The 16,779-nt window shown below is 47.5% G+C and overlaps 1 protein-coding gene across 1 annotated transcript in view; it reads right to left on the bottom strand.

The window, feature by feature from the left end:
- The window catches only part of LOC311128814 (low-density lipoprotein receptor-related protein 1B-like), a gene marked incomplete at both ends in the record, with an annotated part of 602,749 nt that overhangs the window by 196,400 nt on the left and 389,570 nt on the right, over nt 1-16,779 (bottom strand). Inside the window, 2 exons of the mRNA XM_084161045.1 lie at nt 6,868-7,017; nt 10,868-10,962. Of these exons, the coding sequence (XP_084017171.1) occupies nt 6,868-7,017; nt 10,868-10,962 (245 nt within the window). The remainder of the gene's footprint in view (nt 1-6,867; nt 7,018-10,867; nt 10,963-16,779) is intronic.

Below are 16,779 nucleotides of genomic sequence, written 5' to 3'. Positions count from 1 at the left end.
ACTCCTACCTTGTCACAACACAACTGATTGGCTCAAACGCATTAAGAAGGAAAGAAATTCCACAAAATAACTTTTAACAAGGCACACCTGTTAATTGAAATGCATTCCAGGTGACTACCTCATGAAGCTGGTTGAGAGAATGCCAAGAGTGTGCAAAGCTGTCATCAAGGCGAAGGGTGGCTACTTTGAAGAATCTCAAATATAAAATATATGTTGATTTGTTTAACACTTTTTTGGTTACTACATGATTCCATATGTATTATTTCATAGTTTTGATGTCTTCACTATTATTCTACAATGTAGAAAATAGTTAAAATAAAGAAAATCCCTGGAATGAGTAGGTGTTTGTCACGATCGTCTTGGAAAGGAGTAGACCAAAGCGCAGCGTGTTGCACGAACATGATGCTTTATTTAATTAAAGCGAACCACGAAACAACAAAACAAATAACGATTCGTGAAGTCCACAGTGACAATGACTGACTAGGAACAAAAACCCACAAACACAAGGTGAAAACAGACAGTTTAAATATGGCTCCCAATCAGAGACAACGAGCCAACAGCTGACACTCGTTACCTCTGATTGGGAGTCACTCAAACAAAGAAATACAACAACCTAGAACAACCAACATAGAAACAACCCACACAGAACGAACACACCCTGGCTCAACATACAGAGTCCCGGAGCCAGAGCGTGACAGTACCCCCCCCTAAAGGCGCGGACTGCGACCGCGCCTCAAAAGAGCAAAACAGGGGAGGGCTGGGTGGGCATACCTCCTCGGCGGCGGTTCCGGCTCCGGGCTTGACCAAAACCCTTCAACAAACCCCCCATAGCGCCCCTGGTCCGGTCTGGCCCTGCTGGCTGGAGCTGGACTGGACGTAGCAGGAGCGGTAGGCTTCAGCTCCTTAGTGGAGCAGTTGAGCGGTACCTGAATTGGCACCGATGACTCAGGCACGGGTTGTGCCGGACTGACGACTCGCTCCCCTGGCTTGGTGCGAGTAGCAGGAACGGGCTGGACCAGGCTGACGACGCGCACCCCTGGCTTGGCGCGTGAGGCAGGAACGGACCGGACCTGGCTGACGATGAGCCCCCTTGGCTTGGTGCGTGAGGCAGGAACGGACCGGACCTGGCTGACGATGCGCCCCCTTGGCTTGGTGCGTGAGGCAGGAACGAACCGGACCTGGCTGACGATGCGCCCCCTTGGCTTGGTGCGTGGAGCAGCGACGGGCCGGACCTGGCTGACGACTCGCACCCCGGGCTTGGTGCGAGTAGCAGGAACGGGCTGAACCAGGCTGACGACTCGTACCCCTGACTTGGTGCGAGTGGCAGGGACAGGCCGGGCTGGGCTGGCGACGCACACCGTAGGCTTTGTGCGTGGAGCAGGGACAGGCCGAGCTGGACTGGCGACGCACCCCGTAGGCTTGGTGGGAATGGCAGGAACAGGCCGGGCTGGGCTGACGACGCGCACCACTGACTTGGTGGGAATGGCAGGAACAGGCCGGGCTGGGCTGACGACGCGCACCACTGACTTGGTGGGAATGGCAGGAACAGGCCGGACCGTACTGGGGACACACACCACTGGCCCCACGCAGGGATCAGGAACGGGCCGGACCGGACTGGTAACACACCCCAGTACCTCTCGCCGTGCCTCCACACTTTCCCTCTCCTCTGTGCCCAGTGGCCCCCCTAACCTGGCGGCCTTCTCTGCCAACGCTTTGCACCACTCTACCCCGTACACCTGCTGCCCCGACGTCGTGAGCCCCCCCCTAAAAATTTCCTGGGGGACTTTCCCCCTGGCCAAGGCCTCTCTCCCTCTTGCCAGACTCGCAATCATCTCCTGCCACGTCCATCCTCTCTCCTCGTCACGCTGCTTGATCTGGTTAAGGTGGGTTTTTCTGTCACGATCGTCTTGGAAAGGAGTAGACCAAAGCGCAGCGTGTTGCACGAACATGATGCTTTATTTAATTAAAGCGAACCACGAAACAACAAAACAAATAACGATTCGTGAAGTCCACAGTGACAATGACTGACTAGGAACAAAAACCCACAAACACAAGGTGAAAACAGACAGTTTAAATATGGCTCCCAATCAGAGACAACGAGCCAACAGCTGACACTCGTTACCTCTGATTGGGAGTCACTCAAACAAAGAAATACAACAACCTAGAACAACCAACATAGAAACAACCCACACAGAACGAACACACCCTGGCTCAACATACAGAGTCCCGGAGCCAGAGCGTGACAGTGTTTCCAAACTTGGTACTGTACATCATTTTAATAGCAGGACACTGTAAAGTTCATTATCCCTCTCAAGAGTATGAATTAGTTTGAGAAGGTTTGAATCCTAAGAATCCTGCCTACACATAGTTTGAAGTACAATACCAACATTGCTACTGTAGTAGGTCAAAGATGTGTGATGGAAAACCTTGGTAGATCATGGGTGGAATAGGCGTTGTGGCGCTCATGTGTATTTCCTTTCTTTTTCGGCTTCAGACAAATGCCTATTCTCACTTACAACATTGTTTTTGGTTTTTAATTTCCATGGTTTTTATGGAAGTTTTGTTACACAAATAACTTCAGCCATTAGCTAGCTAGCTAGTTAGTTAGAGCCAGACAACAGCTGAAGCTAGCTAACGATAGCTAGTTCAAGTCAGAATTCCAGTAATAAAACCATGGAAATTAAAAACCAAAAACAATGTTGTAAGTGAGAATAGGCATTGGTCTGAAGCTGAAAAAGAAAGGAAATACACATGAGCGCCACAACGCCTATTCCACCCATGATCTACCAAGGTTTTCCATCACACAGCTTTGACCTACTACAGTAGCAATGTTGGTATTGTATGGAGCATGGGTGGAATAGGCGTTGTGGCGCTCATGTGTATTTCCTTTCTTTTTCGGCTTCAGACCAATGCCTATTCTCACTTACAACATTGTTTTGGGTTTTTAATTTCCATGGTTTTTACACCGGAAGGTGATTATACAACAATATAATTAAGCAATAAGTATATGGCCAATATACCACGGCTAAGGGCTGTTCCACATCCCGACGTTGTTTAGCATTATCTAGTCCAAAATGTTGACATTATTCCACTATTTGTATCAGTGTGAATCACTTTCAATGGGATACTTTTATTTTGAAGTTGAACTACAAACTATACTATTGTGGCTAATCCTTATTGTGGTTAGATTCACAAAGGTGTGCACGGCAGAGTTGAAAAATATCCAACACATGGCAGAGTTGTTAGTTTGGCACAAAACACATGTGGATTAAAATGTCAAGTAGACAGAAGAATGAGCTTACTGGAATGTATTATGGATGTTAAACTGGTAGCGTAAGTCTTTCTGATGCTAGCAAGCATGCATTTGCACACTGCAGTCAGTGGACAACAGAGCCAGAGGCGCTGTTAATGTTAGCTAGCTAGCTATTATTTTTCTCAGCAGTTTGAGTTGTGTCTAGTCTGACAGTGAAACGTGGCTAGCTCTTACTGTAGCCTGGACTATGGAGTAGCTAGCTAGTGTTGCAAAAGCAACTTGCATGAATAGTAAGGTAGCAGCATGACAATTTGTCCAAAGTTTGGTGTTGGTTCTGAAATGATGTACGTTAGCTAGCTAGCTATATTTTGTGGAAAAATTTAGAACTGGCATTCTGAGTTGAACTAGCTATCGTTAGCTAGCTTCTGCTGTTGTCTGGCTCTAACTAACTAGCTAGCTAGCTAATGGCTGAAGTTATTTGTGTAACAAACCTTCCATAAACAAATATAGCTAGCTACCTTTCTTTGCCTGTCCGTTAGCTAACTAGCTAGCTTTCAGCTGACTGGTGTTAGCTAGTTAGCTACAGAGGCTAGCTGCTGGACTTTGTACAATCAAGCTAACATTAGCTAGCTAGCTAGCTAGCTACCTAGCTAATCAAAATATCGGTTTGCATTTATTGATTAACCTCAGATTGAATACCACAATATATCTAGCTATCTACAGTAGCCTAAAAAAAAGTTGTTAGCATTGTCAGAAATGCTACAAAAAGGTAGCTCATCGTTGGTTTTTAATGGACAGAAATGAGCATGTGAGAGTGATACATTTTAAATTTAATAAAAACTGTTGCACCTACACGTTTTGTAAATCCGGTATTTTTTAAATCCAATGGTCACTTTATGGACGCTATAGTCTTGTTTTATTCCTAGAATTTTAGCTAGGTATGCACAAGAAATACTCTTCAAAATCAATTGCTAACGACCCTGTTAAAAAATCCGGTATGTGGTTATCAGTAACGGCGGGTCGGCTCATGACAAGAGGTGGGGAGTGTGTTGTGTACCTCCAGTCAAGTTGATTTGATAATTTTAATTGATATTGGTTTCATATTGGCTTAGATATTTTAATTTAACACTGAGCTTCAACCAATGCCTATAATAATCTACTAAATGTTAATTTTTTCTTTTAGATTGATCATGGGCTAGAGATCTTTATATGACATTATGTGGTGTTGACTGTTTGTATCTGTTCAGTTTTTTGGTTGAATAAAAAAACTCATATATACTCATGTGATTTGAAATTAGAACCAAATTGCTATTAAGTTGCCAGGAAAATGTATTCAAACACAATATTTGCAATTCCATGGACATGGGTTACAATTTGCCAAGTCACACAGCTACTGTGTAAGGTAATCTAAATGCAGCCACCTTTGTATTGCCATTGCAAAATGTTAGTCTGACCTGTGACACTGTTCTCATTAGTAAGCTCATAACCATCACACATTGACATTGTTATGATAATGGCTATTATGAACTGAGAGTTATGAACACCGGGTTGATGACTGTTTTACAAACATGTTGCACGCACACACACACACACATACACACACACACACAAACAACACACACACACACACTTCCTTTCCAATATCCAGCATAAATACTTAAAATATAAAACCATTGCACAATTGTTCTCTTTCTTTGGCAGAATATAAATATGCCAGTCAAAGCAATGAAAAGCATTACAACTAAACAGTGTGATAGATGGCTTGATGTGAACACATCATTCCACTGTTCCACTGTACGCTTCTACTGCTTTGAAATCAGGTCATTAGTCTTTGTCACCTTGCATTCTGGCTCACATTTTGTGGAATGCGATAATGAAGTCTCCAGCTCAGTCTCCATGTTAACAGCGAGAACATTTTACTTTACTGTACTTCCTCCGTAAAGTAAAACTCTAAAATGGTTGCCAACTTAAAAAGTGTTTAATGTATGAAGTGAATGTATTGTCACGTTTGTTCCAACTTCCATATCTCCAGACTCTAAGCAGACACTATAAAGTAACGAAGCAAACTTCTATACTTGTTTCTTTACTTTCTGACAGCCTAATTAGGTCTTTTTAAACTCACAGTGAGAGAGAGGCACACGTTTGTTCGCTGAGGAACGAGGAAGCTAGGCCTGCACTGCAATGACTAAATACAGTACGGCGTATATCAAAGGACAGTGAATTTTTTCCTCTGACAACTGTTCTGACCGTCAACACCAAGTTAAAAACAGCAAACTTCTGTCACTGCTTCTCATTACCACTCCTGGCAAACAGACATGTACCTTCATACAGCTAGAGGCTTCCTCCCAATTGTCCAGATTGTAACTGTTAGGACGTGTAGTAAAAAAATAATGTATCCTGAATCCAAAATGGTGTAGCGAGTGTAATGCAATTAAGAAGCCAGATGCTTTGTGCTGAATTAAATGTCTTATGAGACACTGTGGTCTTAATTTTCCCTTTCCATCTGGTCTTAAATCAATCCCATTAACATTCCCCTACTTGGATGTTTGGCATATATGTTTTGTCATCCTCTGAGGACAAACTTTACTTTCCTCTCTTCAATTTAAGTACTACCATGCGGCTGACTAGTTGACAGTGGAGGAAAAATAATGTAGAATGATAACGTTCTAATTTCTATTCCCACTATGTTTAAATGTTTATTGAAAAAGTTGCATTCACAGATTCCAAACTCTTTGCAAACTTTTCAACTTAAACTAGACTGTGACTACACATAGGCTTTTGCATTAAAGTGTGACCAAGTTTGGGAATCAGTTCATTCATGCGTGAGTCTTTGTATTATGTATGGTGCAATGGCACAACAAAACAAATGGTTTTGGGAAAGAAATGCCATCTTATTGAAAAGAAGGACCATGTTGGAGTAATATAATGTTTCAGCATATTTCCTAATGAAACAAACACACACAAATCCAAGTGATGGATCCTCCAACATATTACATCCAGCACTGATACCAAGCAACAACACTCCACAATGGCCATCCACATCCATTTTAATTACATCAATCAAGCTGCAGCTCCAACCAGTATTTTAATTATCTAATGCCCAGACAATTTCACACAGTGTGAAGCAGAACTGTCACAGTCAAAACATAGTATTGGTTAAATATCTTTATCCAGGAGCCAACTAGCAACACATATCATGCCTTGGCCGTAATCCTCCCCACGTTCTCCCTTAATCCATGACGTGGATCTGATTTACTGGCTGACTTTTTCCACTATTCAAGCCTGACGAAGACCTTCAGGTCGAAATATTGCACAATACCACAGCGGGAGCCTTCATCAACGTGCAGATATCTATTCTTTATTTCCTGAGTTTATATTTTGTGTACCCAGCACCTGCAAGTCATTAATATGATGATAATAATAAATGCCATTTAGCAGACACTTTTATCCAAAGCGACTTACAGTAATGCGGGCATACATTTTACAAAGGTGTGGTCCCGGGAATTGAACCCACAACCCTGGCATTACAAGTGCCATGCTCTACCCACTGAGCTACAAAGGACCACCAGTAATTGGATGTGGGTACACTATGTTTGAAACTAACCACTACTCACCCATAACGGCCAATGCTGAGGCTTTGGTTAGCTCCCTCTTCATGCTCTCCAGCACCTCCAGACCATTACCGTCCACATTGCACCTGTTGATAGTGCCATTACCAGAGCTGATCCAGTACAGCTTGTTGGCTGTGTAGTCTATGGAAAGACCTGGGGGAGAAGAATGACGGGGTTAATAATAGGTATTAAACCTTTATGTCACTATAAAATGAAAATCTGGTGAGTGGTGACATATAGTGCATTTTATTCAGCAGCCTGATGGTTTGGCGGTATAATATATTGGCCAGTCGGTTAGTGCTATCCATGATGCTCCAGTACAGCCCGCGTCTGAGTGATGGAAGCGGGGAGAACAGGCCGTGGCTCGGGCGGCTGATGTTCCTGATGATCTTCTTGGCCTTCCTGCGACACCTGGAGTTGTAGGTGTCCTGGAGGGCAGGCAGTGTGCACCCAATGGTGCATTCGGCTGAGTGTACCACCCTCTGTAGCGCCTTGTGGTCTGCGGCAGTGGAGTTGCCATATCAGGCTGTGATGCAGCCCGACAGTATGCTCTCGATGGTACTCCTGTAGAACACAGTGAGGGCCCTAAGAGACATGCCAAATTTCTTCAGCCTCTTGAGGTTGAAGAGTCACTGTCGTGCCTTCTTCACCACGGTGTCGGTGTGGTTTGACCATTTCAGATGTATTTTCAACTGTCTCCACGGCGGCTCCGTTGATGAGGATGTGGGCATGCCCAGCCTGGTTCTTCCTGAAATCCACAATCAGCCCCTTTGTTTTGCTGATGTTGAGGGATAGGTTGTTCACCTGGCACCACACCATCAGAGTGGCTACCTCCTCCCTGTAGGCCGTCTCGTCATTGTTGGTAATCAGGCCTACTATGGTCATGTCATCAGTGAACTTGATGAGGGAGTTGGAACTGTGTGAGGCCACGCAGTCGTGGGTATACAGGGAGTACAGGAGGGGACTGAGGAAGAAACCTTGTGAGGATCAGTTTGGAGGAATTAATATTGCCTACCTTCACCACCTGGGGGCGGCCCGTCAGGAACTCCAGGACCCAGTTGCATAGGGATGAGTTCAGTCCCAAGGCCGTGAGCTTTGTGGTGAGCTTAGAGTGCACCATGGTATTGAAGGCTGAGCTGTAGTCGATGAACAGCATCCTCACATATGCATTCCTCTTGTCCAGGTGGGTGAGGGCAGCGTGCAGTACAGTGGCGATTGCATCGTCCGTGGATCTGTTGGGTGGTAGGCGAATTGGAGAGGATCGAGTGTGTCGGGGAGGGAGGAAGTGAGGAGGTGATGTGGTCTTTGACTGTCAAAGCACTTCATGATGACGGAAGCGAGTGCTACGGGTCGGTAGTCATTCAGTTCAGTTACTTTCCCTTTCTTGGGCATGGAGATGATACTGTGAGGGTGAGTGTGAGATTGTTTGAATACTTTTTGCGGCCTGGGATGTGACTCCATATGTGTCAGTATGGATGTACAGTCGTGGTCAAAAGTTTTGAGAATGACACAAATACACATTTTCACAAAGTCTGCTGCCTCAGTTTTGATGATGGCAATTTGCATATACTCCAGAATGTCATGAAGAGTGATCAGATGAATTGCAATTAATTGCAAAGTCCCTATTTGCCATGAAAATGAACTTAATCCCCCCCAAAAAACATTTCCACTGCATTTCAGCCCTGCCACAAAAGGACCAGCTGCCTTTATGTCAGTGATTCTCTCGTTAACATAGGTGAGAGTGTTGACGAGGACAAGGCTGGAGATCACTCTGTCATGCTGATTGAATTAGAATAACAGACTGGAAGCTTTAAAAGGAGGGTGGTGCTTGAAATCATTGTTCTTCCTCTGTTAACCATGGTACGTGCCAGGAAACACGTGCCGTCATCATTGCTTTGAGCAAAAAGGGCTTCACAGGCAAAGATATTGCTACTAGTAAGATAGCACCTATTTCAACCATTTATCGGATCATCAACAACTTCAAGGAGAGAGGTTCAATTGTTGTGAAGAAGGCGTCAGGGCGCCCAAGAAAGTACCGCAAGTGCCAGGATGGTCTCCTAAAGTTGATTCAGCTGTGGGATCGGGGCACCACCAGTGCAGAGCTTGCTCAGGAATGGCAGCAGGCAGGTGTGAGTGCATCTACACGCACAGTGAGGCGAAGACTTTTGGAGGATGGCCTGGTGTCGAGAAGGGCAGCAAAGAAGCCACTTCTCTCCAGGAAACACATCAGGGACAGACTGATGTTCTACAAAAGGTACAGGGATTAAACTGCTAAGGACTGGGGTAAAGTCATTTTCTCTGATGTATCCCCTTTCCGATTGTTTGGGTCATCCGGAAAACACCTTGTCCGGATAAGACAAGGTGAGCGCTACCATCAGTCCTGTGTCATGCCAACAATGAAGCATCCAGAGACCATTCATGTGTGGGGTTGCTTCTCAGCCAAGGGAGTGGGATCACTCACAATTTTGCCTAAGAACACAGCCATGAATAAAGAATTGTACCAACACATCCCCCGAGAGCAACTTCTCCCAACCATCCAAGAACAGTTTGGTGACGACCAATGCCTTTTCCAGCATGATGGAGCACCTTGCCATAAGGCAAAAGTGATAACTAAGTGGCTCGGGGAACAAAACATCGACATTTTGTGTCCATGGCCAGGAAACTCCCCAGACCTTAATCCCATTGAGAACTTTTGGTCGATCCTCAAGAGGCGGGTGGACAAACAAATACCCACAAATTCTGACAAACTCCAAGCATTGATTATGCAAGAATGGGCTGCCATCAGTCAGGATGTGGCCCATAAGTTAATTGACAGCATGCCAGGGCGGATTGCAGAGGTCTTGAAAAAGAAGGGTCAACACTGCAAATGTTGACTCTTTGCATAAACTTAATGTAAGTGTCAATAAAAGCCTTTGACACTTATGGAATGCTTGTAATTATACTTCAGTATACCATAGTAACATCTGACAAAAATATCTCATAACACTGAAGCAGCGAACTTTGTGAAGACCAATACTTGTGTCATTCTCAAAACTTTTGACCACGACTGTACAGTGGGCCTTTACTTGTATCTATAGGATTGAGTGGTGGTGTGAGTGTGCATGTGTCTGTGTTTGCAAGTGTGTGCGTGCCTGTGTGTTTGCGAGTGTGTGCGTGTGTGTGTGTGGTTGTTGGAATGATTCGTTGCGGCCTGCCTGGGATATCTCTATGACCTTCACTTGACATTATAAATAATTTGACCATTCTCTAGCGGACATGATGGGATTTTACAGAATGGCACTATTGATGGTGGCAACTGGGGGCTATTTCAATTGTGTCTAGGAACAGCTTTCTCTGTGTGTGGATTTATGGAAGGCAGATTCACAGTCACAACACATCATTAATTTACTCCCGTCCCCAGGTCCGGCCCATCATCATAAATGAAGTACCGTCAATTTATATTTCTGACAGAGCCCATCAAGTCAACCCGATTGAGACCCATCAAAGACAATGATACTGTGTTTAACTGAGAAAGTGAAGACTTGACCTTGCAGGTCTGCCTACGCTGTGAGAACAGAACAGCTGCTTGATGCATGAACCTGCAGATGCACAATTCTTCACTGAAGCTTGTATCATCTGAGTATACAAGTTCAGGTTGAACAACTGTGTATGGCAGCAGAAGAGGTTTTCAGTTAGTTCAAGTGTAGCAAATTATTTAAACCCCAACCATTTTTTATTTTGCTTTCTAAGAATAGGAAAAAAAAACATCAACCAGTGCTGATGATCAGGGGATATGCAGGTAAAAATATGTATGGTGTTCATTTTAGGCCTTTCGTTATCAGGACTAGGGAAGTACTCAAATGTACACCCTACATTGGCCAAGGCAGGTACTGCCAGCTTGTTGTACTGCTCCTGTGTATGACAGTGGAATCTGTCCCATGATAAATAATGTTGGAATCATAGTGTTGGAACATGCAGTAGTGTTCCACAGTCTGAACAAACAGAGCTATAATGTTCAACTGACCGACTGGTTCCCGTTGGTTCTGGTGAAGGACCTTGCTGTTGCTCCCATCCATGTTGGCTATGTTTATCGTGTTGCCATCTGTCCAGTAGATTTTCCTAAAGTTTAAGAACATCAGAAGCATACAGTTACACAAACATTACACATTACATTACATGTTTACAGTTCTATTTATAATTTCCTTATACTGTAGTTCTTAATGCATTTGTTGAATTTAGGGGGTAGATCAGCATTAATCTTGCAGATAGATTGTGCCTTCTATCAATGTAATTGTCTGCATAATTTCCAATCCACCATATCATATTTTTTTGTAAATATGTTATTTTAAATATATACTCTACCAGTCAAAAGTTTGGACACACCTACTCATTCAAGGGGTTTTCTTTATTTTTACTATTTTCTACATTGTAGAATAATAGTGAAGACATCAAACCTATGAAATAACTCATATGGAATCATGTAGTAACCAAAAAAGTGTTAAACAAATATTTGAGATTCTTCAAATAGCCACCCTTTGCCTTGATGACAGCCTTGTACACTCTTGGCATTCTCTCAAACAGCTTCATGAGGTAGTCACCTGGAATGCATTTCAATTAACAGGTGTGCCTTGTTAAAAGTTAATTTGTGGAATTTCTTTCCTTCTTAATGCGTTTGAGCCAATCAGTTGTGTTGTGACAAGGTAGGGGGTTTTATTACTTTAAGACATGAAGGTCAGTCAATCCGGAAAACTTCAAGAACTTTGAAAGTTTCTTCAAGTGCAGTCCAAAAACCATCAAACGCTATAATGAAACTGGCTCTCATGAGGACCGCCACAGGAATGGAAGACCCAGAGTTACCTCTGCTGCAGAGGTTAAGTTCATTAGAGTTACCAGCCTCAGAAATTGCAGCCCAAATAAATGCTTCAAAGAGTTCAAGTAACAGAAACATCTCAACATCAACTGTTCAGAGGAGACAGTGTGAATCAGGCCTTCATGGTCGAATTGCTGCAAAGAAACCACTACCAAAGGACACCAATAATAAGAAGAGACTTGCTTGGGCCAAGAAACACGAGCAATGGACATTAGACCGGTGAAAATGTGTCCTTTGGTCTGGAGTCAAAATTTGAGATTTTTGGTTCCAACCGCCGTGTCTTTGTGAGACAGGACAATGACCCAACACACCTCCCGGCTGTGTAAGGGCTATTTTACCAAGAAGGAGAGTGATGGAGTGCTGCCTCAGATGACCTGGTCTCCACAATCCCCTGACCTCAACCAGATTGAGATGGTTTGGGATGAGTCGGACCGCAGAGTGAAGGAAAAGCAGCCAACAAGTGCTCAGCATATGTGGGAACTCCTTCAAGACTGTTGTGAAAAGCATTCCAGGTGAAGCTGGTTGAGAGAATCCCAATAGTGTGCAACGTTGTCATCAAGGCAAAGGGTAGTGTCAGAATGGTGTGTGTAGGTGAGTGGAAGGAATCAAGCGCAGGACCCAGGATGACTTCAACCGTCTTTAGTAATGTTCCCAAAGCAACGAGAACAAGGAGTAGCCAACCCAACCGGGTGGCGCACACAATTACGCACAAAACACACAGTGCGTCAAAACAAGAAAAGCGCACACAGTGCGAGCTCTCGGTAAACACAACGAGAGAAATAATCCGAACTTCACAGAGGCAGGCTGACAATGAACCATCACGCATAACACCTGACCCAAACACACGAACTAAATAAGGGAAACAATTAATACACAAATAAGGGACAGGTGTTATGAAACAGACAAAACCAAAAGAACATGAAACATAGAACGGTGGCAGCTAGTACTCCGGAGACGACGACCGCCGAAGCCTGCCCGAACAAGGAAGAGGAGCAGCCTCGGCCGAAACCGTGACAGTACCCCCCCCTTGACGCGCGGCTCCAGCCGTGCGCCGACCCGGAGCTCGGGGACGACCCGGACGACGCGGAGCAGGGCGCGCAGGATGACCCCGATGGAAATCGGTCAGTAGGGACTGGTCTAAGACGTCCCTCCTTGGCACCCAGCACCGCTCCTCCGGGCCGTACCCCTCCCACTCCACGAGATATTGAAGACCCCCCATCCGGCGTCTAGAATCCAGGATGGACCTCACGGTGTACGCCGGAGCCCCCTCGATGTCCAACGGGGGCGGAGGAGTCTCCTCAATCTCAAAGTCCTGGAGTGGGCCAGCTACCACCGGCCTGAGGAGAGACACATGGAACGAGGGGTTAATATTTTTGTAATCAACAGGTAGTTCTAACCTATAACTCACCTCGTTCAATCTCCTCAGGACTTTAAATGGCCCCACAAACCGCCGACCCAGCTTCCGGCAGGGCAGGCGGAGGGGCAGGTTTCTGGTTGAGAGCCAGACTCGATCTCCAGGTGCGTACACTGGCCCCTCACTGCGGTGTAGGTCGGCGCTCGTCTTCTGTCGACGTATGGCACGCTGCAGATGGACGTGTGCAGCGTCCCACGTCTCCTCCGAGCGCCGCACCCACTCATCCACAGCGGGGGCCTCGATCTGGCTCTCATGCCATGGTGCCAGAACCGGCTGGTACCCTAATACACACTGAAAAGGGGTTAGTTGGGTGGAGGAGTGGCGAAGAGAGTTCTGTGCCATCTCGGCCCAGGGCACATATCTCGCCCACTCCTCCGGCCGGCCCTGACAGTATGACCTCAGAAACCTACCCACATCCTGGTTGACACGTTCAACCTGCCCATTACTCTCCGGGTGGTACCCCGAGGTAAGGCTTACCGAAACCCCCAACCGTTCCATAAATGCTCTCCACACCCTAGAGGTGAACTGGGGGCCTCGGTCAGACACTATATCCTCGGGTACCCCGTAATGCCGGAAGACATGGGTGAACAGAGCCTCAGCGGTCTGTAGGGCAGTGGGTAGACCCGGCATGGGAAGGAGACGACAGGCCTTAGAGAACCGATCCACAACGACCAGGATGGTAGTGTTCCCCTGTGAGGGGGGGAGGTCGGTAACAAAATCCACCGAGAGGTGGGACCAGGGTCGTTGTGGAATAGGCAGGGGTTGTAACTTACCCCTGGGCAAATGTCTGGGCGCCTTACACTGGGCACACACCGAACAGGAGGAGACATAAATCCTCACATCCCTAGCTAACGTTGGCCACCAGTACTTCGTGCTAAGGCAGTGCACTGTCCGGCCGATACCCGGATGGCCAGAGGAGGGGGACGTATGAGCCCAACAAATGAGGCGATCGCGTACCTCGAGCGGAACGTACGTCCGACCCACAGGACACTGTGGAGGACTCGGGTCGGTGCGTAACGCCCGCTCGATCTCACCATCAACCTCCCACACCACCGGAGCAACCAGACAAGACTCCGGTAGTATGGGCGTGGACTCAACTGACCTCTCCTCTGCGTCATACCGCCGAGACAGAGCATCTGCCTTCCCGTTCTGGGACCCAGGGATGTATGTGATCTTAAACACAAACCGGGCTAGGAACATAGTCCAACGAGCCTGGCGAGGATTCAGTCTCCTAGCTGCCCGGATGTACTCCAGGTTACGATGGTCAGTTAGAATGAGGAAAGGGTGTTGAGCCCCCTCGAGCCAATGCCGCCACACCTTTAGGGCCTGTACCACGGCTAACAGCTCCCTGTCTCCTACGTCATAATTCCGCTCCGCCGGACTGAGCTTCTTAGAGTAGAACGCACAGGGACGGAGTTTAGGTGGAGTGCCAGAACGCTGGGAAAGAACGGCCCCTATCCCGGCCTCTGACGCGTCCACCTCTACTTGGAACGGTAAAGAAGGATCCGGATGCGCCAACACCGGCGCCGAGGTAAACAGGTCCTTTAGTCTCCCAAATGCCCTGTCCGCCTCAGCTGACCACCGCAAGCGCACCGGACCCCCCTTTAACAGAGACGTTATGGGAGCTGCCACCTGTCCAAAACCCCGGATAAACCTCCGGTAATAATTCGCAAAACCCAAGAACCGTTGCACCTCCTTCACAGTGGTTGGGGTCTGCCAATTACGCACAGCTGACGCCCGGTCTACCTCCATCTTCACCCCTGACGCAGACAACTGGTAACCCAGAAAGGAGACCGACTTCTGGAAAAACAGACATTTCTCTGCCTTGACATATAGGTCATGCTCCAACAGCCTCCTCAATACTCGGCGCACCAGGGCTACATGCTCAGCACGGGTAGGACTATACACCAGAATGTCGTCGATGTACACAACTACTCCCTGTCCCTGCATGTCCCGGAAAATCTCATCGACGAAGGATTGGAAGACTGAGGGAGCATTCATCAACCCATATGGCATGACTAGATACTCGTAGTGTCCGGAAGTCGTGCTAAACGCTGTCTTCCATTCATCGCCCGCTCGAATGCGTACCAAGTTATATGCGCTCCTAAGATCCAATTTTGTAAAGAACTGCGCACCGTGCAGTGACTCCGTCATAGTCGCAATCAGAGGAAGTGGATAGCTGTACTTCACTGTGATCTGATTGAGACCGCGGTAATCAATACACGGGCGCAGACCTCCATCCTTTTTCTTTACAAAAAAGAAACTTGAGGAAGCGGGTGAAACGGAGGGCCGTATGTATCCCTGTCTCAGAGACTCAGAGATGTATGTCTCCATAGCCTTTCTCTCCTCTTGAGACAAGGGATACACATGGCTCCGCGGGAGAGCTGCTCCTGACTGGAGATCTATCGCACAATCCCCCCGTCTATGAGGCGGCAGCTGCGCCGCCCGAGTCTTACTGAACGCCAGTGCCAAATCCTCATACTCGGGGGGAATCTGCAGTGCTGGCATTAGATTCGGACTCTCCACCGAGGTCGCCCCTATGGAAACACCCAGACACCGCCCCTCACATTGAGCAGACCACCCTTTAAGAGCTTTCTCTCGCCACCTAATAATAGGGTCATGAGTCATCAACCAGGGAAGACCCAGCACTACCGGATACGCAGGAGAGTCAATCAGATAGAGCTGAATTCTCTCCTCATGACCCTCCTGCGCCGTCATCTGAATGGGTGCTGTGACTTCCCTAATCAACCCAGACCCTAACGGACGGCTATCTAGGGCATGGACGGGGAAAGGTTTATCCACTGGAAGGAGGGGAATCCCTAACTCTATACAAAACTGGCGATCTACAAAATTCCCAGCTGCGCCTGAATCTACCAGCGCCTTATGCTGGGAACGAGGTGCAACCTGTGGGAAACAAACAGGCAAGGTTAGGTGCACGACAGAAAGCTCTGGGTAAGCAGGGCGCCTACTCACCTGGGGGGACCCCCCAATGCGTGACCTGCCATCTCCCTCACTGGAGGACCCGCCCCAACACCTAGCCGCGGTGTGTCCTCCACGACCACAGTTGGTGCAAGGGCCGGGTCCCCTCGGGCTCCTCCTCCTCCGTTCCCTAGCGCCAGCACCTCCGAGCTCCATAGGGCTCGGCTCGGAGGTGCTGGAGAGTGGAATGGGCGAACCCCCCCCTCCGGAACGCCCACGGGTGGCGAGCAGGGTATCCAGCCGGATGGCCATGTCGACCAGCTGGTCGAACGTCAACGACGTGTCCCTGCACGCCAACTCTCGCTGGACGTCCTCCCGGAGGCTGCAGCGGAAATGGTCGATAAGGGCCCGCTCATTCCACCCTGCATCAGCCGCTAGGGTCCGGAACTCTAAGGCAAAGTCCTGGGCGCTCCTCATCCCCTGTCGGAGGTAGAACAGACGTTCCCCCGCCGCCTTCCCTTCCGGTGGATGGTCGAACACAGCACGGAAGCGGCGGGAGAACTCTGCATAGTTCGTAGTAGCGGCGTCCATTCTCCTCCACTCGGCGTTGGCCCACTCCAACGCCTTGCCGGTGAGACAGGAGATGAGGGCTGAGACGCTCTCGTGTCCCGAGGGCGCCGGGTGGACGGTGGCGAGGTAGAGCTCCACCTGCAGCAGGAATCCTTGACACCCG

This window comes from Coregonus lavaretus, assembly GCF_964263955.1.
Source record: "Coregonus lavaretus genome assembly, chromosome: 5".
Classification (NCBI taxonomy): Eukaryota; Metazoa; Chordata; class Actinopteri; order Salmoniformes; family Salmonidae; genus Coregonus; species Coregonus lavaretus.
This window is presented reverse-complemented; position numbering and strand designations above follow the sequence as displayed.